This window comes from Vidua macroura, chromosome 1 (genome assembly GCF_024509145.1).
Source record: "Vidua macroura isolate BioBank_ID:100142 chromosome 1, ASM2450914v1, whole genome shotgun sequence".
NCBI lineage: Eukaryota > Metazoa > Chordata > Aves > Passeriformes > Viduidae > Vidua > Vidua macroura.
Window position 1 is genome coordinate 122,275,171 of NC_071571.1, and position 22,911 is coordinate 122,298,081.

The 22,911-nt window shown below is 40.9% G+C and overlaps 1 protein-coding gene across 1 annotated transcript; it reads right to left on the bottom strand.

The window, feature by feature from the left end:
- Nucleotides 1–15,325: 15,325 nt before the first annotated feature.
- Nucleotides 15,326–22,561, bottom strand: RPL7 (ribosomal protein L7). Its single transcript, XM_053973756.1, has 7 exons — nt 22,458–22,561; nt 21,254–21,356; nt 20,791–20,957; nt 20,012–20,149; nt 19,530–19,639; nt 18,206–18,416; nt 15,326–15,406 (listed from the first exon to the last, which is right to left on the bottom strand). Exons 1-6 carry the CDS (start codon nt 22,469–22,471, stop codon nt 18,208–18,210), a joined length of 741 nt encoding a protein of 246 aa, XP_053829731.1. The 5' UTR covers nt 22,472–22,561; the 3' UTR covers nt 15,326–15,406; nt 18,206–18,207.
- Nucleotides 22,562–22,911: the final 350 nt, after the last annotated feature.

Consider the following 22,911-nt stretch of genomic DNA (forward strand, 5'->3'; position numbering starts at 1 on the left):
AGCTGGTTCCAAATATGTCAAATTTTGGTTGATTGCATTACCATTAAATAATATTGAAATAAATGGTTTATCTCAATGAAACTAAGCAATCTGATGCCTTATTTGGTAAACAGTCTCGTGTCTCTGAAGGCTAGAATTAGATTCAGACGTAAAATAAATATTTAAGATACCAACAACATTTTTAAGGATTTTAGTTTTAGAACATGCTCAGAGCTCTCATGCTGATTCTTTTGTTTAAAGAGCACTAGCTCTAGTTTCATGCATAAGTGCTGTGGCATGCCTCTTCTGGTTTTCACTAAACAAGGAAAATAAAGAATTGATAGACAATACTTTAGTATCCAAAAATAACTTTTTCTTGTCATTACATGGGCTTTTGCATTGACCTTTATTAGGCAATATTTTTTTTTATGTTTAAAAAGCTCAATACATTTTAACTGATAAAAATCTGATCAAGTTCAGCCTATTGGTTTTCCTGAATCTGTGCCAGCTGTATGAGCTGAATCACTCTGGTTTGAGTTATTCACAAATAAATAACTGGCAACAGCATTTAGATTTAGTTGGATGACTGAAACAGTGAAAGTGCTTTAGAAAGACACCAATACATTGTTCTTCAAAGCTCTGTTTAAGGCTTGTGAATTATGTCACTAAAGACAGACAAGCATGTGTGAAAGGAGGAAAGGTAGAAAAACAAGAAGCTTCAATTTTTTCAGTCCCAAGTTTAGAATAGGAGGGATGGAATACTCAAGATGGAGGAGCTTTAGTGAAAGAGTATTTGGATGATGATCTCATGACAAACCATCTTGAACTGCTTTGGGTTGGTCTTTGTGACAGTGGGGAAGGACATCAGCTTTTGCATTCCTGAGAGGGGTGTTCCGTCCAAGATTAGTGTTGTCCAGGTTTCTTTTAAATTCAAATAATTTAACTGGAAAAAAGTTTTAATTGTAACCTTTTTATAAAGAACACTACTTGAAATATTTTTGAATCCTGTAGGTAAAAAGCTTTAAAACATTAATTTTTAGGAAGGATTTTATAAACACCAAACATTTCCTGTATAAAGCGATGCAGTTTTTAAAAGAAAACACTGAACAAGCAAAAAGAGTTAACCTGATTCCACTGAGGGAGGATCTGCCTGTAAGAAATCTCTACAGCAGACTGAAATCTAGCTGCTGTTAGTTTATTTGTTGGAAAAAAACCAGACCATCATTTTGCCCACTTCCCAGAAGAGAGTGTCTGTGGGTGTTCTCTTTTCTTTCTCACCAGAATAGATGAGATCTTGCAATAAGACCTGACTGCTACCTCAAGAAGCTATTGTCATGGAAAACAATGACATCAGCCCAAGATCTGTGTTGTTGCTCTTGCACCCTTCCTGTGGTGCAACATCAGTAAAGAATAGTTATTTGTTTTTTGGAACAAGAAATACAGCAGAATTACTAGTTCTTTGCTGCATTGTTTTGCTTTCTTACAGCCTTTTTTATCCTAACCTCTAATTATGTTTCCCCTGTGTAAACATGGATAGGAGAAAAGAAATTATTACAACTATTGAGTTCTCCAGGAACATGTGGTATGAAGATGATGGGAAGTGATTTCTCCTACTTGTACATGTGTGTCCCAAAATAAAGTATTTCTCTATTTCAGAAAGAGATATGCAAATTTATGTGAATCTTTTATCCCATATGACAGGGAGCTGGCACTGTGATTTTAACTGCTAAAGGAAACCTGGATTCATGAGTCTTTGAAGCACTCCTTATAATAGCTGGATACCTGATATGAGCATGTAAATTCACTTCGTTCCTGTCTTGAGCCTGTTATGAATCCATTAAATAAAAACATACAATCTAAACTGGGCTTCTATTACAAATACATTTTATTCTGCTTCCTCCTAGTCAAAAAGGCTGACTTCAATTGATCATTGCTCTTAGTAAGTCAGCAGAGAGAAAAGCAGGTTTCACCATAAGAATGAAGGTAATAGAATGAAAATGCATACAGTGACTTAAGTACAATTTAAATACACAAGGACAGTGTATATGGTGTGGAAGATGAAGGCTCAGAAGCAGGATCATCTGCTGGAGGAGATGCTGGCTTTTTAATAGTCAAGATGTTTCAGTGCATATGTCATAGCTTGCTAACTGTCATCATTCCCTCCTTTTTCCATCTTTCATCCTAGATAGATAGCTCAAATTCACTCAAATTAAAAAAAGATGATGACTATGATGAAAATGTAACTATTCAGAAATAGGCGGCAAGGCAGAAAATACTAGTTTAGGCTTTCAGCCTCACAAAAGTAACCAAGTTCCACAGACACAAAATCACAAATTCCAGCCCCCAGAAAGCCAGGATCTCCTCCAGCTGACAAGCCTGATGATCTTACTGGATTCTTTTCAATAGTTATGCTCTCGTCACTGTCATCATCTTCCTGAGATCAATTAAGGTCATTAATGCATGAAGGATGGAAAAATGAGTGGGTAAATGGTGGTGGAGAGGGAAGGCTGTTAAACAATTAGTGGTGTAACTCTTAAAAAGCAACAGTGCAGAGTGTTGTTGTGCTGTATATTGAGGAAGTGGTATAAAACATCCTGGGATTGGTGTGCATTCAGCAAAAAAAGGCAAAGTCTTTCCTATGATTAACTGTGGTGGGAAGCCTACATCTAGCATAAACTCTCCATAGTGTACAAATACTAGAATTTACATCATGGAAGTCATGTTCTTCCTTCACTGACCCTTAGACTAAGCTGTAGTGTCATTATGTAGCCACAGTCTTTTTATTCGGCAGCACTCCTGCTTCCTTTGGTGTATCAGATGAACGATGCTCACTTAATTAACAATAATCCAGTGCTGGTTTCCCTTTGATACTCAGTGTGTGGCCCTCCAAATGATTTAATACATATTGTTTGAAGACAGAGCTATGAATTCTCTTAGGAGTTTTTCTCACTACAGTACATGCATGTGTTCCACAATGTGAATTATTTCACCGTTGTTGTAAAAGGGGGGCTGTTCCACACAAAGGGCACATTTCAAAATACCTGTTGATTTTGGTTGCCTAATCTGAGGCATGCTGGATCTGGTTTGTTCAAGGCACTTGCAATGAGTAGCCCTTAATATGCAAAAATGTAGATTCCATTACTCTTACTGCAAGTTCTCAAGGCTTTTGCAAGTAATAGTCTGAGATGTTCAGGCAGGTACATGGAAAATTAGGAAACAAGCAGTTGCAATCATTAAATGCAGTGGAATTCAATTCTTCATGGTAGTATGAACTGAGGCATTTTTTTCTCCCAGAATCCCTGTCTGTTACACACTGTCTTTAGATATCAGCAGTAAAACACAGGAATTCTGAAAGCAGTGGCCTTGCCTCCACAAACTCTGTTTGTGCCTAGAGACAAGAGCTACAAACAGATTAGAGGGCTGAGAAGACATGGGGAAAAGGAGCAGGAATGTCACAGCGGAGAATTCTGAGGTCCCTTTGACACACAATGGCAAGCCAATGCATGCAGTCGTGTTATAAGGACCAACACAATTCAAAACAGGAGGCAACAGAGCTATGGGTGTGAGGTGACTGTCTGCAGTCGTGTGCTTCACATGTTCCAGCACTGTCTGCTGCTGGAAGTCACGAGGTGAGCAAGAAGTTGAAGGAACAACAGAGGAGCTGAGCATACAGTAGCATCATACAGGATGAACAGAAGATAGGACCTTTGTAAAGAGAGAAAAGATCCCAAGCCCCACATTGTGGATGGAGGAATAATAGGTCCAGTTGTCCTTGGGGTACTCAGCCCTCTGAGCAGGAAGACAGGAAAGGGGAGCAGAAAGATGCCTCCATAATCCAAGGGAAAATGGTCAGCAACCTGCTATATCACACACACAGGTCTATGGGGCTGAATGGGATCTGTGTAGGAAAGGCAGGTCCTGCTTGACCTCCTGCTGTGACCAGGTGACCCACTTAGTGGGCGAAGAAAAGGATGAATGTTGTGTGTCTATTAAAAAGATGTGATTCCTGATGGACTGTTGTATTGTGTTTTTTCTATTTGTACCTATTCTGTAATGGTTTGCTCCTTTACCCCCATTTTTCCGATAATGGTTTTACCCTAAGTGTTCCCACCTTCTCCCTTGATGCCCATCACCCCAAAAGTGCTTAGTCATTCCCCTGTCCCCTCTCTGGTGCCTTGTCCATCACTCGACTCCCCATCCCACCTATCCAGAACCTTCCACCAAGGGCGTCGAGTGATTGGGCGAGGGCCAGGGGTCCCTCCTCCCTGCCCTCCCCACTGGAGACTGTGTCTGTCTGTCTCCCCACCTACCACTCCCCCAAATCCCCCTATGGGTTGGTGGGTGATCCCTTCCCCTTTCCCCTCCCATGTTTATAACATGTTGCACAGCCCTGCTCGGGTGCTCTCGGCTGTTGGATTCCCTGAGGTGCAGAGCTCCCAGGAGCCCCGTAATAAACCTTGGACTGTTACCCTAGCCCTGAGTCGGCCTCTTCTTGTCCTCCATGGACGTCGCCTCTCCTCCGTCCCAGGGCGGGTGACCGTCCTAGCTGCTCCCCGAGCCTCCCCAAGGAACAGGGGAGTGTCCCCCGCAGTCGACAGTGCCAAAGCTGGTCGGGTGAAGTCAAGCAGACTTCAGGTGGGCACGGCAGCAATGGACGTGAGCCCCTGCAACAATGAAGGCTGACCGCACACTGGCCATTATTAGTCAGAGCATGGCAAGTAGGCTGAAGAAAGAGGTTATTTCCCTTTACCTAGCACTGATGAAGCTACATCTGGAGTATACTGTGCCCAGTTTTGGACCTTCCAGTAGATATGCCAGCACAAAAGGAAATCTAGAGGACTACTAAGGTAATTCAGGAAGCTGGAACATAGTATCATAGAAGCCTAGAATTACAGAATGGTTTGGACTCAAAAGAACCTTAAAGATCATCTAGTTCCAACCTGCATGCCATGGGCATAAATTACCAGACACTGAAGGAACAGGTCTGTTCAGCTCGTGGAAAACACTAAAGGGAAAAGAAAGAGAATTGCACACTCAAGGTACTTAAAAAGAGCTTAGAGAATGGACACAGACTCCATAATCACAGCACAGCAAAGAAGAGGCAACCGCCATATTGCAAGAGAGAAAATTAGTGATGTGAGAATAATTGGGTATCATGTAGAAGGGTTGTATCATTTCCATCCCAGGAGAATTTCAAAACTCAGTGCTCTGAACAGCTTGATCTAACTTTGAAGTTACTGTACTTTAAGCAGATGATTGACTTCAAGAGCTTCCTTCCAAACTATTTTTTTTCATTATTCATCTCTATTAGTTATCCAAGTTCTCATTTACTTTAAAGTTAGCTCCTTGTTGCTACAGAGCACACTCTTCTGTTCACATAAATCACATTTCATTGTTGCTTTGAGATGAAAGTTCTACTCTTTGACGTTTCACTGTGAATGTTTATCTGGCTTTTAGTGCTTTACCAGGGATCATGGAGGAATGCCACTGTAGAAATAGAGTTGCCATATCACCTAGTATAGCTTCCATATTCAACAGCAGAAAATGGCAAAGCCACTCTCTGCATATGTTAACCAGATCTGCCTCATTCTCACTTTGCATGTCACTATGATAGGAATAAATCACTGCAACAGACTGTGGGTTTATTACCTTGACAAAGGTCCCATAATTTTGTGTCTAATGGACACTTTTCATCAGTGACACATTGAGTAAAGGCAGTTACTGCCCTGAAACTGAATCTGCAAAGAGATGGACATGCTTGCAGTTCTTCTAACAGTCAGTCCCATGATATGAGCAAAGATCCTCCACTATAAGGGGCAGAAAGTTTCTGGGTCACTCAGCATGTAATACTGTCTGAAAAGAGGAGTTATCTTGTGCAGTGAAGTCAGAAATAAAATGATGTGTGCAGGACTTTTGACTGAGCAACTAAGTGTTAGGTACTTGAATCTTCCAAGGATTAGTGCGAGATGGATTCCATGCAAGGCAAAGCTCATGGTTCTGAATTTGCTTCTCTGGGTATTCTGCAGCACCTGTGAGCACAGTAACTGCTGGGATCTTATCTCTTTGCAAAGGAAGAAAGCAACAGTGAGTCTGCAATTATCTCATGAACCTAAGATCATGCAGCCTAAGCAGTTTTTCACAGACACTGCAAAAAGCTATATATTTAAGAGCTGGAGTTATCTCTTAATTTAATCGCATGTGGACCAAACTGACAATGTCCCATAGCTCAGCTACCTTTAGTTCCAGTGAGACAGCAGGATAGAGGAGGCTCTGTGCCACAAAGGACCTACCAAGCTGGTTTTAATTTGGTCAGTTTTAACATAAGTGCTTTCCTACCCTTCCACATACATCAGTTACCACTTTGAGCCTGTGAAATCACACATTTTTATGAAGTTGTATAAGGGAAAAATGAAAGGAAACACAACTGTAAAGAGTTTCTTTATTATTATATGGTCTACATTATGAAAATAGTCAAGAATAAAATACAAAACCAGCTAGATGTTATTTTCCCTCAATGTTATATTTGCAGTCTGCAATTTCCTTTCTCAAGGAAAAGAGGGTTTTAAGCATTGTTCTGTCCTAACCTATCAATAGATACCACAGACAAGAACAGTGTTGAGATTCTTGAGCCTGCACATATAACAAAGCTGGTAAGTTCTTTTCTAAAACAGTGGGCTAGTAAATGACAGGCAAAACAGATGTCACACCATAAACACAGCACCAAAAGGGAATATGTGTGACTAGTGCTTATCAAATCTGACAATTCAGAAAATCATTAATGTGCAGCCAAATATTACAGGATGCATCACAAGATTTTCCTACTGATTTTGTGTATGTTATGGATGCACAGGTGAAGACTGACTGTGAGATAAGGGATTCTGGCATTACATTAGCCATTAATATGTCGTAAAATGTACTGATATACAATTTTTTTACACTACTAGCACTGCAATTTGTTAGGCTTTAAGCCCTAAAAAAAAAAATCAGTAACGAACTTCAGTAATTTACATGTGGATACAAAGATTTGGTATAGAATTGAATGCTTTCTCATAGCTGCAAACCTTCAGTAGAAAAAAATCATTTCTCTGTCTGCAACACTCAGGCATGAGATCTGTTTTGGCTCCATCTAGAGATTCATTTACAAACTGACTGTGGTACAGTCACCTGCCATGTCCCTACAGGCTTTGTGTAAGCGACCCAAAGGTACGTGGTGTTGAGTACCTACAACTATTTTTAATGCTTAGGTTATTATTTTCTTCTAAACTATGTGCCCTGCCATTCCTAGAATGCAGACCCCACAAAAGAGCCATGTTTTTCCTAAGTGAGCTTTCAGAAAGTGACCAAACCTTTGTCAGAGGTTATAGCTTGACATGTGCTCTGATACTTCATATTCATCAGCACCCAAAACATGAATTGATTACAGGGTCTGTACTTCACTTGTGAAGCCTCCAGATGGATAATGGGCAGCTTTTGGGCTGGGGGCTATTTTCTCTTCCCAGCTGAGGCCTGCTCTGAATGCAATTCTAATGAAATTTCATGTAACAAATAGTAGTATTGTTGGACTCCAGTTTAAGCACAATTGCTTAAAACAAAACGGTTTCAACACACTAGAGCAATAGCCCTCAGCTATGTGTAACTTTGTACAAGGGTGTTACCAGGAGGAACATTTCCACAGCATGTTACTGCAGGAGCCTTTCTGTCTGATAGAGCTGTCACCACCGACAACTTTTGCATCTTGATAGGGTCCTGAAGGTCTTAAAGACCCAGAAACAACTCATAGCACTTCTGCACTACAAAGACACAGGTTTAAGTTCAGCACTTCAAGAGCAGACATTGCAGATGTCTAAGTAACAGGAGTCCTTGGGGAAAATAATCCTTGGAGGAAGAATTTAATTATCCTGACTCCCAGACAGAGAAATGACCTACTTTTCTTCAGGGATACATGGACTTTGCCTACAAATTTCTGTCCATTTCCCATGTAGGACAACTGTTACCCACTCACCTTTATCTATACTGTCTAAAAAAATCACATGAAAAACAAGGAAGAAAAACTAAGTATATTTATTTGGTTTATTTCAGAAGTAACAGCTTACCATTAAAAAAAATATATATATTCACTTCAAAAGTTCAGCTTCTGAGCAAAAGTTAGGAGAAGTTCATTCCCATTGTAAAAATTTGGTTCAGGAAGACTCAGATTGAAAACATGAGTAGAAACTAAACACAAGAATCAAAATTTGCATTCCGAAAAAGTATAACTGAGGCAGAAATAGCCTATTTTGCTTAATCATGCATGCTTTGTGAAAGCAAAAAAGAAAGTGACAAGGGAGTGAACAAAACCAGTAGTAATCAAGGCATTTAGCAAAAAGGGGATTTAAATCTAACTGCATATCAATGTTTTTAATGTAACATGATTCACTATTTTAAAGATCACGTGTATGTGCTATCACTTGATTTACAAGTTCTGCTTATTTTAGTTTATAGATTCTTCAGTACAACAAGTCTTCCAGAAAGTGCTAGTACAGCATCCTGAACAAAAGCTCTGCAAATTTATCTTTGCTTGTTACTCTGACAAAACAAATTGTTAATCTGTATTACTTGTATAGTGAAGAATCAATGGGGTTGGTTTAAAACAATATGTCAAGGGAAGAGATAGAAATTAAAGTGTTATTTCATTTTCATACCCTGTTTTTTTCATAGCTTTTCACAAAACACAAGGATAGAACCTGTAGGAAATTAAGCCAAATTAAGTTTAAAAAATCAGGTAGTGAGTGATGGTCAAAAGAGGCTCTTGTTCATTTGAACAAATGAAAAAGAGTAGAGCTAAGAGGGAGTAGTCCAGGAATATTTCCCATCTGCTGATTCAGACCAACTCTCAATCCAGCTGAAAACCCCTGGCTCAGACCTGGACAGAGCTCCCCTTGCAGATAGGTACCTAAACTCGTACTTAAAGTATTACTACAAGCTCAGTCCTGCAGGACTACAGAAGCCAAAATTGTCTCCTACAATTCTCTTACTGTGCCTGTCCAGAGTAAAGCACATTTTGGCAGGGCAAGGAATCTCTGTATTTAGATCAAGTCTAAATTTATTTAACATCCATGATAGATGTCTATAGACCAAAAGATACTAAAGCCAGTAGGATAATTCAAACCATATGTATTGCTGACTTCAAAAGAAAGCATACCCATTACTCAGAAAAAACTCGATTTGTCAGAAGTGTGGGTAATTTTTGCTGAAGAATTATACGTGTGAATTTGAACCCATCTCAGTCACAGAAAATTATTGAATATACACAGACAACCTCACTGCAGTTACAACTCCCTCATGAGGGAGGAGGGGCAGACCCGAGGGAATGGCCTGAAACTGTGTCAGGGGAGGTTTAAGTTGGATATTAGAAAAGGTTCTTCATCCAGAGGGTGGTTGGACACTGGAAGAGGCTCCCCAGGGAAGTGGTCACAGCAGCAGCCTGGCAGAGTTCAGGAATGTTTGGGCAGTGCTCTCAGGCACATGGTGATTCTGGGGGATAGTGCTGTGCAGGACTAGGAGTCAGACTTAGTGATCCTTGCTGTTCCCTTCCAATTCAGGATACTATTCTATGGTTTGGTGATTATGCACTTTCAATTCTGATGGCTGCTCCCACAAAGCATGTGTGTAAGTGTATATTAGGAGACCATTGGTATACAGAAAAGCCTCACCTACTGTATTTCAGAACTAGGAAGGAAAAAAGAGTTAAGATTAAAAAAGAAGTGCAGGTTAAAAAAAGAGTACTTAAAATTAGAAAATTAGAATTGACACAAAAAAGGCCAGTATTACTAGTTAAACATGTTCTCTTACAGTTCAGTTGTTAAATAATACCTAGCACAAGAAGATAAAGTCTATCTGTTTTTCAAACTTAAACCAAGTATGCCTAGAGCCTTCCTTGAATCCCATTTTCCTACTTGTCTTGCTTCATTGTATCTTATTTCTTTTTATCTTGGAGGCCTTGTTATAATGACATGTGAAATACAGTATTAGTATCAAAAAATTAAACAAGCATTGTGCTGAAATGATGAGGTACTACTGTGTTATTCTATTCATGAGATACTTGGAATGATCAGGACTTGAAATCTTCAACTGGATTTTATAGTGCAATAAAGAGCATAATATTGTGGATAACAGCTGCCATCAGATATGTCAATGAGGTAATCCTTGCACAGCTCCTAACAAAGTGCAGAAAGAAGGGAAATGTGCCATGGGTAGAGCTCCATGGCAGCACTGCAGGGCCTGGGCAGCACACACTCATCAGGAGACATCCAACACCCCAGGCAGACTCCAAGGAGTGGTTAAGTTGTACAACATGCCTCTGACTGCCAGAGCAACTCAGGATAGGAAGCATGTAAAGCATGTGGCATGTTGGCTAGTTAAACTGGATTTACAGCCCCTCTGGACTGCCAAAACAGTGCTAAACAAGTGAAGAGTTACACTGCTGCTTACACCTCCCTCTGCTCCCTTTTCCTCCTCTACCATAGACTTAACTTTATGTGACTTCCTCCCCATACAGACCCCATGGCCCTATGATTGCACATGCCCTTATTTTTCATTGTTTTCCTCCAAGTACCTACTTATTTCATCATGAAAGATTTTCTGCAATTAATATTTTATATGAAGAAATATTAGCAGTATTCAAACTGCAAAAACATGCAAAAGCAGATTTTTTATCTTTAGAAAAATAAATCAGGGAATATTGTTTACAGCTCGGGACTTCAAAAATTTGCTCTTATTTGCAAGATGGCCAAGATCAAAAGTACTTAGTATTCACCACTTAGGCTAGAAATGGCTGGTGTGATCATCTACAGACTGACTAAAAAACTACATGTAGAAAATTGTTTCTGAACATCCTAGTTCTTAGCACTTGCACTTCATGAGCTCAGTACTTTTTCAGGCTTTTCACTCATGAAGAACTGCAACATGTAAAAACTTACTTACATCTAAACCTGCTTGTTTTAGGGATCTAAAATGCCTGGAATGGTCTGGTGTAGTACAAATGCTTTTAGAAAGATTCAAGTATGCCAAGAATGGGAACATTATAGAAGAGACCTGGACATAATCATACAAAAGATCCAGGAAGACAAAGAAATTCTCACTACAATTTAGACCTGACAAAACTAGTTAAGCAGAACATTTTGCCTGGGATTCGGGAGATTAAGATTTTGTTCCATTCTAAACTTGACTGTTTTCAGATCCATACCTGTCTGCTCTGCAGTTTCCTAATCTAAACTAAAATTTTGGTCTTCTGCCTGCCTTAGATTTTTGGTGCAGCTTCAATAAGGAGCAACATGCTGAGATTTTCTCACCTACAGTTCTGTGGAAAGGACAATCTTCTGGAAGATGGGACATGGGAGGAATGGTTTGAACAAACCCATTGCTTAAGTATAAGCAAACCAGCAAACCTGTTGGATGAAGCAGGAACACCATTCTGCTTGCTGAGGACTCAACATGGACAGTAAGCGCTACTCAATTCTCAAAACAGCGCATGGGTTCCAGTTCTTAGGAGAGGGCTGTCAGATCTGGATTCCAAACAGACAGAAGCAGCAAAGCCCATAGAGGTATATAAGTCCTACCATCTCTCTCCTGCGCCCTGCTTATGCTGAGGTTTAGGTGATTCACCCCGTTGTGCACTACGCTTGGACTTTGTAGTCCAAGTTCCCTTATGAAGCATGTAACACTCACCATCACCATTCTGAATGTCACTCTGGGTGGCCAGACACCTTAAAACAAGGCTCTAACTTGTATCTCTCAAGTACCCACAGGGCCTGCATTTAGTAACTTCTGCTGAGCAAGAGGCACCAGGACTGCCCTCAACAAATCTCTTAGAAATATAGCATATGCTTTAACGAAAGAAAAACTGAAAGCTTCTATTTAGAAATGACCACTGGCAAAGAATCTGGCACACCACTGGTTAAGTGTTCCAGTGTCTAATTATGTTCCATTAAAATTGTTTGCTTAAAGCCCAACATTTATCTGGATTCAATTTCAAGACATTTCATCCTATTATAGCTTTGTTAGATCAAAGAATTCTCTATTATCAAACTACTTTTCTTCATGGAGGCAATTATAGGTAGATACTCATTTTGTAACCATGTCTGCCTTTAAAGTAAGGGCTGCGAGTATTACAAGGCATGTGCTTGATTTTTGGCACAAGAACTGGAGACTGCATTTGGCACTAATGTAAGCACTACTGGAACAAAAGTAGAATTGCCTCCCCCATACCATTTGATATTCTCTTTCTAATGCATCCAAGAATTGCATTTGGCCAAGTGGGGGCTTACGTCCAGCTGACTATCCATCATGTCTCCGAACTTTCTCTCGAAACACTGATCCTTGGGATGGGCTCCCATTCCGTTTCCAGATGTATGACTTTACACTTGGTGATAGTGAAAACAGGCTGTATGAGCTGGACACCAGCAAAGAAAGGCGTATCAATTAACTGTAAAGCATATAAACCTTAGCATGCCTGAAAAATTTGTGAGTTGTTAGCATTTCAGTCTCCTGTTGCTTCTCCAATAGCTATTAGGTAAAGCTTCTGGCTTCAGTTCTGAGGAACTAACAGGAAGATGTTGGTCATTCTGAAAGGGGAGAGGAGTCCACAGAAACTTTATTTCAGAACGTGTCAGCAGCTGGCAGTTATGGACAGTGAACGAGTAACAATGTGTTTCCAAGAACCTGAACTTTATCATAGAATGTTGACAAAGAATCTGAATTAATTTTTGTTTAGGGATTGTCTTTGTCTGCTACATTTTAAACTTAAATTGCCTCATAAATGCTCCAAAATGTATGCATTAAGTAGACTGTACCACATTTCTAGTGCAAATTCTGACCTTAGCTATCAGATTGTGAGCTGTTTCTGTAAACACCTACTATGAAACATGCCTGAAAACCAGCACCAAAAATCCTGAAAGCTATCCCATAAAAGGTGAGCAATTACACCAAATTACTGCCTCAAACACAGCTACACTTTAGTATTAATTTCCACACTATGTATTAATGTTTTGCAGCTGTTACCTGAAAGAGGATTTCAGAGGTAGGCAAGAAAAATGAGTTGCTTAAATACCATGAAAACCAAATTAACTTTCTCCTCACTAATGCTTTACAATGTACTCCTTTAAACAAAATCTGGGACCTATAGGGCACTCTTATCAGACAAGCAAGGTCCTACAGAACTGATTAATTTAATGAGCTCATATTTTCTGCTCTATACCTATCATACAATGTCTGTGATCCATTTGTATGGCTTTATTATGCTTGCAAAATGTGCAAAATGAGTTAAGAAACTAGAACACGTGTGTGAGTCAGAGGAAAATAAGTGAAAATGCCGTAGGGAAGTAGTGAACACACTACCAACTGAAACAAATGAACAGGGATACCAAGGTCAACTGACTTTTCTTGGGTACATCCCTCCCAACACGCAAAATTCATTGCTTGTTGGTGCAATTCTAAACTGAAGACTGTACTCTTACAAAATCAATTCCATTAATTATGCAATGTGATTATTGTAATTTTCACCATAATATTTTCCCTTCATCCAGCAACTTTACAAAAATGCTTTTCTTCCTTGTAAAACAGCTTATCACTCACTTTATGAAAATGCCTAATGAAATACTTTTATGGTTTCCAACTCATTGACTCATTAAACCTCTTCAAGCATGTAGTCCCATTACTTGCACTGAATAGCTGTAATGAAATGCTTAATTTTTCTGATTTAGTGCAGTTAGCTTAAATGGACTAAGGTGTTGGTACTTTTGTATTTAGACACACAAGCAGCTGCGTTACTCCATTTGGGAGCTTGGCTCACAATAGGGGAATTATTAGTTCTGGTTTTAGAACTCTCTTGTTCAAGTAGCAGGAAACACTGACCCAGTGACTGACACTCAGATCTTTTGCCAATGTCCAAATGCATTCACAAACAAAAGCACCCAACTATTTTTAGTTAAGCTGCCATCATAAATTTCCATGCTATTTAAAAACTAGCTTCTGAGAAACTTTAATAAACTACTGTTGTTTACTTTAAACTGAAGTGCAGAAATAAGCTCTTGCAGAAATTGTCACAAAAATCAATGACAATGAATTTGATATGGAGTTCCTTCACTAGCAGTTTTAATATAGCTTGCCTGTACCTGACCTGAAAAAAGTATTTCAGTCAGAGCAGACACAACTTGTTGATCTGTTGCACCAAATGCCTCAGCAAGCTAAGACTCCTCCAGTAAAGTGCTTGCAAGATGAGAAATCAGTCTGAATGCAGTTACGTGTTTTACCACTGGCTTTCTAATCTGTTCTCTACTACACCTACACATTTATCAGCAACTCATCATATGCTCATGAATACTGTGCTCTTCCACTTTATAGTATCTGCAGTCTAACACTGCAAACACATTATGTCATTAAACTGAGTGATTACATTGAATGTGAAAAAAAAATATTATTTTGTTAAGTATTTTATGCTTCCTTGGTAAAAAATACCTGAAGATGTTTCAAAGCTGGAATTATCCAGCTCAGAGGTCCCCAGCACTGCAAGGACATCAACCAATTGAACAAAGTACAGAGGAGGGTCATTAGGAAGACTAGGGGGATGGAGCACCTCTCCCATGAGGACAGGCTGAAAGAATCAGAATTATTCAGCCTGGGCAAGAGAAGACTTCAGGGCGACCTAATTGTGGCCTTCCAGTACCTGAAGGGAGCCTACAATAAAGATGGAGAGGGATGTTTTAACCAGGGTATGTAGGGACAGGACAAGGGGCAATGGCTTCAAATTGAGAGTAGATTTTAGGAAGAAATTCTTTACTGTGAGGATGGTGAGGCACTGGAACAGGTCAGCCAGAGAAGCTGTGGATGCCCATTCCTGGAAGTGCTCAAGGCCAGGTTGGATGGAGCTCTGAACAACCTGGTTTAGTGAAAGGTGTTCATGGTAGGGGGATTGAAATTAATTTTTTCTTCAAGATCCCTTCCAACATAGGCCACTGTATGATTCTCTGATCTTAAGATGTTAAGAACAGATTTACACTTGCTGCTTCTTTACATAAAAAGATTTTCACACAGCTCTCTGGTGCACTACAACTAAGCAGGAACCCTGCCCACTCAACAACAGCACACAGATCAGTTTGCCATCTATTGTTGCAACTCAAAACCTCATCTGTTACCTGCACAAATCTGTCCAAATTTTCCTCCTCCAAATGAAGGTTAAGCAGTATCTACATACATACATCTACTGCTAATTCAAACTATGGCTCTTTGAAACACATGACTCCAAACTGAATCTGACAAACGCTGCCACTTCAGAAGAGGATCATAAGAGACCAATTGAGACAACAGACTGTTTTGTGCAAGATTGTTTTATTAATAGACCAGACCTTGATATATTGCAGATGGGCATCTTTGAAATATTGCAGCTGGGCACCTGCAAGGCAAAGAAGAAAAAGGTATCATTAGGCACGTGTAGATCTGAAACAACTCTAGCCACATGAAAAAGTAATACATTATTTAAGACTGCAGTAGTCTCACACACAGTAACTAATTTCTACATTAACAACTCTTCACTGAAAATAGATTTTGAATACCAGACCTAACAGGATAAACATTTCTGCCTTGAACCAATAATACGTATACTTGATATTTAAAGACATGCCAAGACATTGTGCATATTCTAACTTTTGCTTCACTCTCATTTTTGGCACATTTCAGAGACTGTTCACATACAAAAATGAAAGCAAAAAAGCTGACTTGGGTCCAGTTTCTGTAAAGTTTGCTTGAAAAACTGATGAAATTCAGTATGTTGCCAAGACTGATTGTCAACATTTGCTTTCAAGTACTATGCTCTTTCCTCCCAGTCTGTATGAATAAATCAGTACTGGAAGTCTATTTTTTTCATTCACTTGAGACTATCACTTAAGAAATAAGTGACAAATAGAATAAGAAATAAAGACAAACAGCAGGAAACTAACTACTTGTAGGAAAGAGGAATACTCTTCTTTAGATACACAGCCCTTCATAATGACATTATCCAGAGAGTACTGCCAGTATGGCACCTGAACCTACTACTCTAGTTTGCCTTCAGCAGCATCTACAACCTCAGCAGAAACTACAACATTCTTCTATTTTCTACATCTAGGCTACTTGCATTTTAAACATGTGCTCTATTCACAGCAGCAAAAATTGAAGAGACAAGAACAATCAGTTATCTTAGATTTCGTTTACAGGAAAACCATAACAACTGCTTATAAGCATAAAATAAGAAACTACAAGGTCATTTTCTAAATTAAAATATGAAATAAAGTTCTAATGTATGCCACTTATATGGGATGCTGAGCTACAAGTCCAGTGAAACACATGAGCAATTAGATGAATGAATATCCCTTGTTTCTCTGCCAGTACACCTATCCTCCCAGGCATTTACAGCAACTGCAATAGTGAACTAGAAGCTTCCCATCTCTAGGAAGGCTCCTGAAAACAACACTACCAGTATACATCTGTCTTTCCTTTACCAGGGAAGATAGAGGAGAAAAGATCTACACTGACAGAAAAGTTGCAGTGTTTCCATTAAAAACAGCATCATGCTCAGAAATCAAGACAGGAGCACACAGTCCTCCTCAGCCTTGGCTATGCACCAACTTCAAGGACACATTTGCCAGTACTGAACTTCCAAGTTTCTGCTACCAGCAGCAAAATTTCTACAAGAATAGTACTGGGAGTAACTTAGCATCACCCCAGGCACCAAACGTTACAGCAATTCTGCTCCTCAGTTACCAACATCTTTCCATAGTTGAGCTAAAAGGCTTTTCAAGAACACTGTCCCTGTAAGGAACTATTTTCCTGAAGTTGCAATTTCCACATGCCATGTCAGTAGTGCTTTAAAACTCTGCTGACTTCACACAGGGGAGATAACAGCACAACATGCAAGGAGCTTTAACTGAGGAAATCAGCAGCCTACAAAAAATGCTTCAAGAATTAACACTGTCAATCAAACGGAAAGTATCTCCTAGATCTCCTTTAGCTCCTTGGACAGAAAGCAGACTCCAATGAGCTCAATTTGCTGTAAAAGTATTTTTAAAAGACTTGAGGGAAAAACAAAACAAAACAAAACAACATAGAACTTCCTTCCCTTCAGAAACTTTTATTTCCGAATTTTAGAAAATTTCTGAATCATCCAAATGCAACTGCACCCGTTTTAAACTGTAAAGTTACAACACTACCCATTTTTATGAACCAATCCTCTGAAGCTAGAAATCCGTAAGTAAACTGCATATCTGATCTAAAAGAAAAAACAGAACCTTACAAAAAACAACCAAACAAAACCCCTAAGCCAAACAAATCCCAACAAACCAAGCAAAATAACCATTTTGACTTTGGAGGAATAAGTTTGGGGAAAATTAGGTTTTTGTTTGATATCCTTTCCAAATATCCTAAGACAATGAAATTTTCTTAAATTCCAGCATACCTGTCAAACCAAAAAGATAATTGACTGAAACTAAGATATGGGCAACACTTAGTGTTAGTAGTTTAGTGTCTAAAAAGCAAAGCGAAGTACAAGAACTCTGCAAAAGTGTTGGCTTTGAATGGCAGAGACTTCTCACCAAAGCAGGAACAGCAGAGTGACAACAACAAATAAGACATTGTTTGGAGTAGGTCTTACTTTTAGGACACAGCTGTCACTGTTAAATCACTCTAAGTGTTAATAAACCTTCTCATTTTTAAAGGACAGACTACTCAAATGGGCAAATCAGTCTTTCAAAATTACTAACTCGGTCACTATACATGAAAGCTTTAAATGAATAATTGTGAAGCTTGAACAAGCTGAAATTTTAGACCACTCCTAATCAGGCTTTTCTAGAAAACCTGAAAAAAATATGGTACTTGCAATCACAAGACTTCAATACTATTAACAGATTATTAATGAGGCTTGAAAGTTTTAGCCAAGATCTCAAGGCTTCCCAACACAAAACCAAACAAGGCTTTAAAACAAGTTATTGGTAATGTTTGTATTTCCTAAACATATCAGTGACACTGACAATTTAACTTCCCAAACAATTAAGCTTTAGTAGGACTTCCAAAATAAAACCAGAACACTATGTTGTGCAAGTAGCTTTATACTGTAGGTACCACCCAAGAATGAGCGAGCATCTATTAAATGTGAATGTCTGACCAATAATGACAGCAGCCTGCAGAGCTGAACAGTTGATTGCCTTGGGCAGTATCTCACCATTAGTTCATTCTCCTTATGAGTCTGTTGATCTGGTCTTCTCTGTTACCAGCATCCCCACCTTCCACAAAGTGGATTGTTTTCTTCTTCATTCCACCCCGAGGAGAGGATAACTTGAAGGGCCAAAGGAAGTTGTTCACAACTTTGAAGTTCTTGCCAACAGTGTAAATTTCATGGATCACATCTTCCATGCAGATGATGCCAAGCTTTCCTAAAATTCAGACACAGTTTTCAGAAAGACTTCAGAGGCACTGGTCAATAACAAACTAAAAATTATCACATTGTTACTGTCGTGCCTACTTATTTTGATAAACTTCAGGAAGTCAGAAACCACTCACTTTGTTGTGAAACTGAATGACTGACTTTTCCAATTAAAATGGATTAGCTGCAGCCAAGTCAACATTTAGATGGCATACTTGGCAAGAGGCATCAGTTTCAACTGTTAAATATTTGCTGCCAGCAGTGAGAAACAATAAAAAACAACCCGCACTTACTGAATCTTAGGAAAACTGTTCTTTGGAGAAAAGCTAGATTAAATACACCTAAACCACTGCAATGTGTAACTCGGGGAAACTCGCTAGCTATTAAATTAGGATGCTGAATAAATGCTACAGCATGTTTCCTTAATGCTTTTCCAGAGTCTTCAGCAGTATGTTACAAGTTAACTCTTGTAAAACATAGTGCTAAAAAGAGATTACAGCAGAATACATGTATCTTTAAGATATTTATCCACAGCACAGGAAAAGAAATACCCAGGACACAGCCTAATCTGAAGGAAAATGCAAATCAAGTGCCAAAAAAAGGGAGAGACTTGAGTGGTCACTTTCACTCATTCTGGCATAACTGCAAGAGAAGGGATCTTCCCAGAGCAGCCTATATCCCAACTGTTCATCATGCTTTGCTTTTACTGAATACACTGATCACTACATAGTTCTTTCAACAAGTTTAAAAAGTCTGTTTACCAGATCACAAAAGTCAAAAACAAAATGTCTAATATTAAAGTCTGAAAGTTCAAAGCTGTGATGACTTTTTCATGCCACAGCACCTTTTCTTTACTCAAAGACATACTGACCCCACAAAGGTCAAAGAGGTTACATTTAACATTACAAATTTAAAAGGCTAATATTTGATTCTTTACACCTGTTTTCAATACTTTATGATGGAAGTTGCTTCCAGTTCACTTTGTATTAAACAACTCGGACAGAAGTAGAGATCCTAACTAAACACCAGTGTACTCCAGTGACACGTAAGGACAGTTGCCCAGCTCAGCACTGATCACCCCAAGGGGAGCAGCTGGCTTCCCGTTTTGCTCAGTAGAATTTACCAAGGCGTTTCTGGATCAGGCGGTTGTCTGTCAGAGCAATGCGCTGCTTGTTGATCTTGCCGTAACCTCGCTTGTAGATCAGCTCATGCACAGACTTCAGGTTGGGGTAACTGAAACAAAACAGTCACGTTCAAAAAAAGAATTTTAAGTCTTTGCCAGCTACATTTCAGGGCAATGTTAACATCCCTGATCTGGACTTCCACACCAAACAACTAAAGATCATTTCAGCATGTCCCACATTTAAACACAAAAGCAAGAGAGAAGCAGATCTCACACCAACTTCCCAAGAATACCAGTATGAGAGTGCAATCATACCTAGCAGCCATTACCTTTAAAGCACTGCCTTAACCATGTTTTCAATTCAAAGACAGGCAAGACACAAAAGATAAAAAACCCCTGCAAGTCCAGAATAGCAAAATGCAAAACCTGCTCAACACTTGCACCCTGATTAGGTACAACTGGGCCTTGGGCCTTTCACTCACCCCCAGGCAATGTAGGGTTCAACAATCCGCAACATGTTGATAGAGGCTTTGTTGAGTTTTACAAAGGTGCCGTTAAAAATCTGCCGCAGGCGAAGAAGCTGCAGAACCTTTCGAACCTTAGGGCTGACACCATTGGTACTGGAGAAGAAAGTGAAACAGTCTGAATTATCAACATCCCAGGTAGCTACGTATCAGGTTAAAAAACAACCCCTCAACACAAAAGCACTGTTCCCATACGAAAACACATTTCATGAATTACACAAAGCAAGCTTAGTAAATTAACTTACTACTGCTATACATTTCAGTATGAAGTTAAAACATCCATTTCCATGAAAATAACTAAGTATTATACTGAAACAATTTAGAACTAGCCTTGCGCTACCCTGAACATAATTCTTCTAATCACACCTATTTTTTAGTTTTCTGTAACACTTTACCAGAGTAGAACAAAACAAACACTTGAAGAACAGCTCAGCAGAATATTTGGGAATAGAGCATGTAATTTTACCAAGTTAAAGGTGAGAAAGAATAATTGTCTGCATGTATTTTCAGCCTTGTCTTCTTAAAAATCAGGGATTCCTGAAGACAGTAGGCAGCAAAATGATTTAGCCCTTAAACACTCCTCAAGGGCATGTACAGTATCTACCAACAACTTCTCAAGCCACTGGTAGAAAGCTTATCTTGTTGATGTATTTAAGTCCTCAAAACAGAGAGGCAACACAAAAGCCAACTTCAGTACTTTTGAACATAAAATTGCCTATATCTGTACACAACCTTACCCTCTTATCCTGATCACAAATGCCAGTTTTGGCTCAGCTGGGACGTAGTAATTGCCAGCTTTCCGGGCCATCCTGGCCATACGGATCTCCTGCCTGTACATGTGCCTGTACTCCTTGTGGTAAGCCTGGGCTCTTGCATAGATGAGCTTCCTTTGTGCCTTGCGGTACTGCAATAAATTGGAAATGGCTTAAAGTTACAAAATGCCTTTTAACACATGAAAATCACCTTCAAGTAACATGCCACGTTCTAGAACTTCCCCCAAGTAATGCAGATCAGTATCATACAACTCAGAACAACCCTCAGTGATGCCCAGAACTTTGTTATCAGCCACTAAAAGCCAATTTTAGTACAAAACTTAAAGAAAATATCAACATACTGTGAATTTCTGTACTGCATCAGAGTAGCAGCAGCTGCTACTGCAGCATATAAGCAATCTAGGTCAAGGGATCAGAGGACAGTCACCTTTTTTATAGCCAAAATCTTCTTCTGACGTTTGGCTTTCATGACCGCGTAGGCCTGCCGCTTCTTCAGCAGGCTCTCGGGCACAGAGGGCACCTTCTTTACTCTAAATGAAAATAGAAATAAAAGCTTTTAGCTGGTAGAAAGAAACTCAGTGACAGTACATATGACAAACATCAAAGCTCTCAAACATAACATGTGTGCAGGCCTTGCTACCTTGAGCCATTTCACTGCATCTTCCTCATCCTCACTGTTCCCAGGCCTGGAAGAGCATCCCAGGACAGCTCCCTGGGACTGAACTGGGTGATTTTCTGGTTCAGAACCTAGACCATTTACATTTTGTACCAGACAAGAAACCCTGACAGACGAACCAGAGCTGCACACAACTGTAACTACAAAGACTGTCCTCCCTTGCTACAACTGCTAAGAAAACAAAGTCATTTCAAGATAACTTCTCTCTGATCGATATACATTTCAACAGGTGCTTGAACAGGAAAAGCTTATTTGGAAGTACTGTGGAATTTATTTGACAGGACTCTCAACTTGCTCAGACTATGACAGAGTGGGTGATGTTGGAAGGGACCACAGTGGGTCATCTGGTCCCAGCTCCCTGCTCAAGCAGGATCGTCCCAGAGCACATGGCACAGGTTGCATCCGGACGGTTCTGAACACCCCCAGCGAGGGAGACTCCATATCCCCTCTGGACAACCTGTTCCAGTGCGTGGTCACCCGTACGGAAAAGAAGTTCCTCCTCAACTTCAGGCATCACTCTGTGCCCCGTTCCCTCTTGTCCCGGAGACTTTAAACTCTTAGACACGACAAAACTTGTCAGAGCAGCGTTTTTAGAGCCACAATCACCCTGACGAGCGCCTACACCGGCCCGACGGACAATCGCTCCCAGCTCCAGGCCCAACACAGCCCTGCCCGCTCGCCCACTCGAGAGGAACTCGCCGCCCCGGCCCCACATTCCCCGGCCACGACGGCGCTCGGGGCCCGCTCTCCCTCCCCACCCCGCCAAGGGCCGGCGGCCGCAGCCGCCGCCTGCGGAAGGGCCGGGCCGGCTCCATCTCCGCCGCGCCGGTCCCTCCCCTCCCACCGCTCCCAGCCCCGGCGGAGGCGCGGCGGCCCCGGGGGCGGCGCGAGCAGGACTCGGGCGGCGCGGCGGCCGCGGATGGCGGCGGATGGCGGCGGGCGGGACGGGACTCACTCCTTGTCCGCCATGGTCAGCGCCGGAAGAGAGGGGCGTGCGCGTGCGCGGCGCGCTCTTAGCTCATTCGCCCGCGCAGGCGAGGCCCTGCCCGCCGGCAGGACCCCGGGTTTGGACGTCCGCCGTTGTGCCTGACCGCCGTGCGAGCGCCGGGGTGTCCGGCGAGTGCCTGAGGTAAAAGTGTCTGGGAACTGCTTCCGCCCAACAGGGCTGGAGCCGGCTGCGTCCCGGGATCGGCTGTATCCCGGGCACGGGCTGTGTCCCGGGATCGGCTGTGTCCCGGGATCGGCTGCGTCCCGGGCACGGGCTGTGTCCCGGGATCGGCTGTGTCCCGGGATCGGCTGTATCCCGGGCACGGGCTGTGTCCCGAGATCGGCTGCGTCCCGGGCACGGGCGGTGTCCCGGGATCGGCTGTGTCCCGGGCACGGGCTGTGTCCCGGGATCGGCTGTGTCC

Coding starts and splice junctions, on each gene's coding strand:
- RPL7 (XM_053973756.1), bottom strand. Junction 20,958..21,253: donor AGATTTTGGCTATAAAAAAG/GTGACTGTCCTC, acceptor AATTTATTGCAG/TACCGCAAGGCACAAAGGAA. Junction 20,150..20,790: donor TTTGTGATCAGGATAAGAGG/GTAAGGTTGTGT, acceptor TTTCTTCTCCAG/TACCAATGGTGTCAGCCCTA.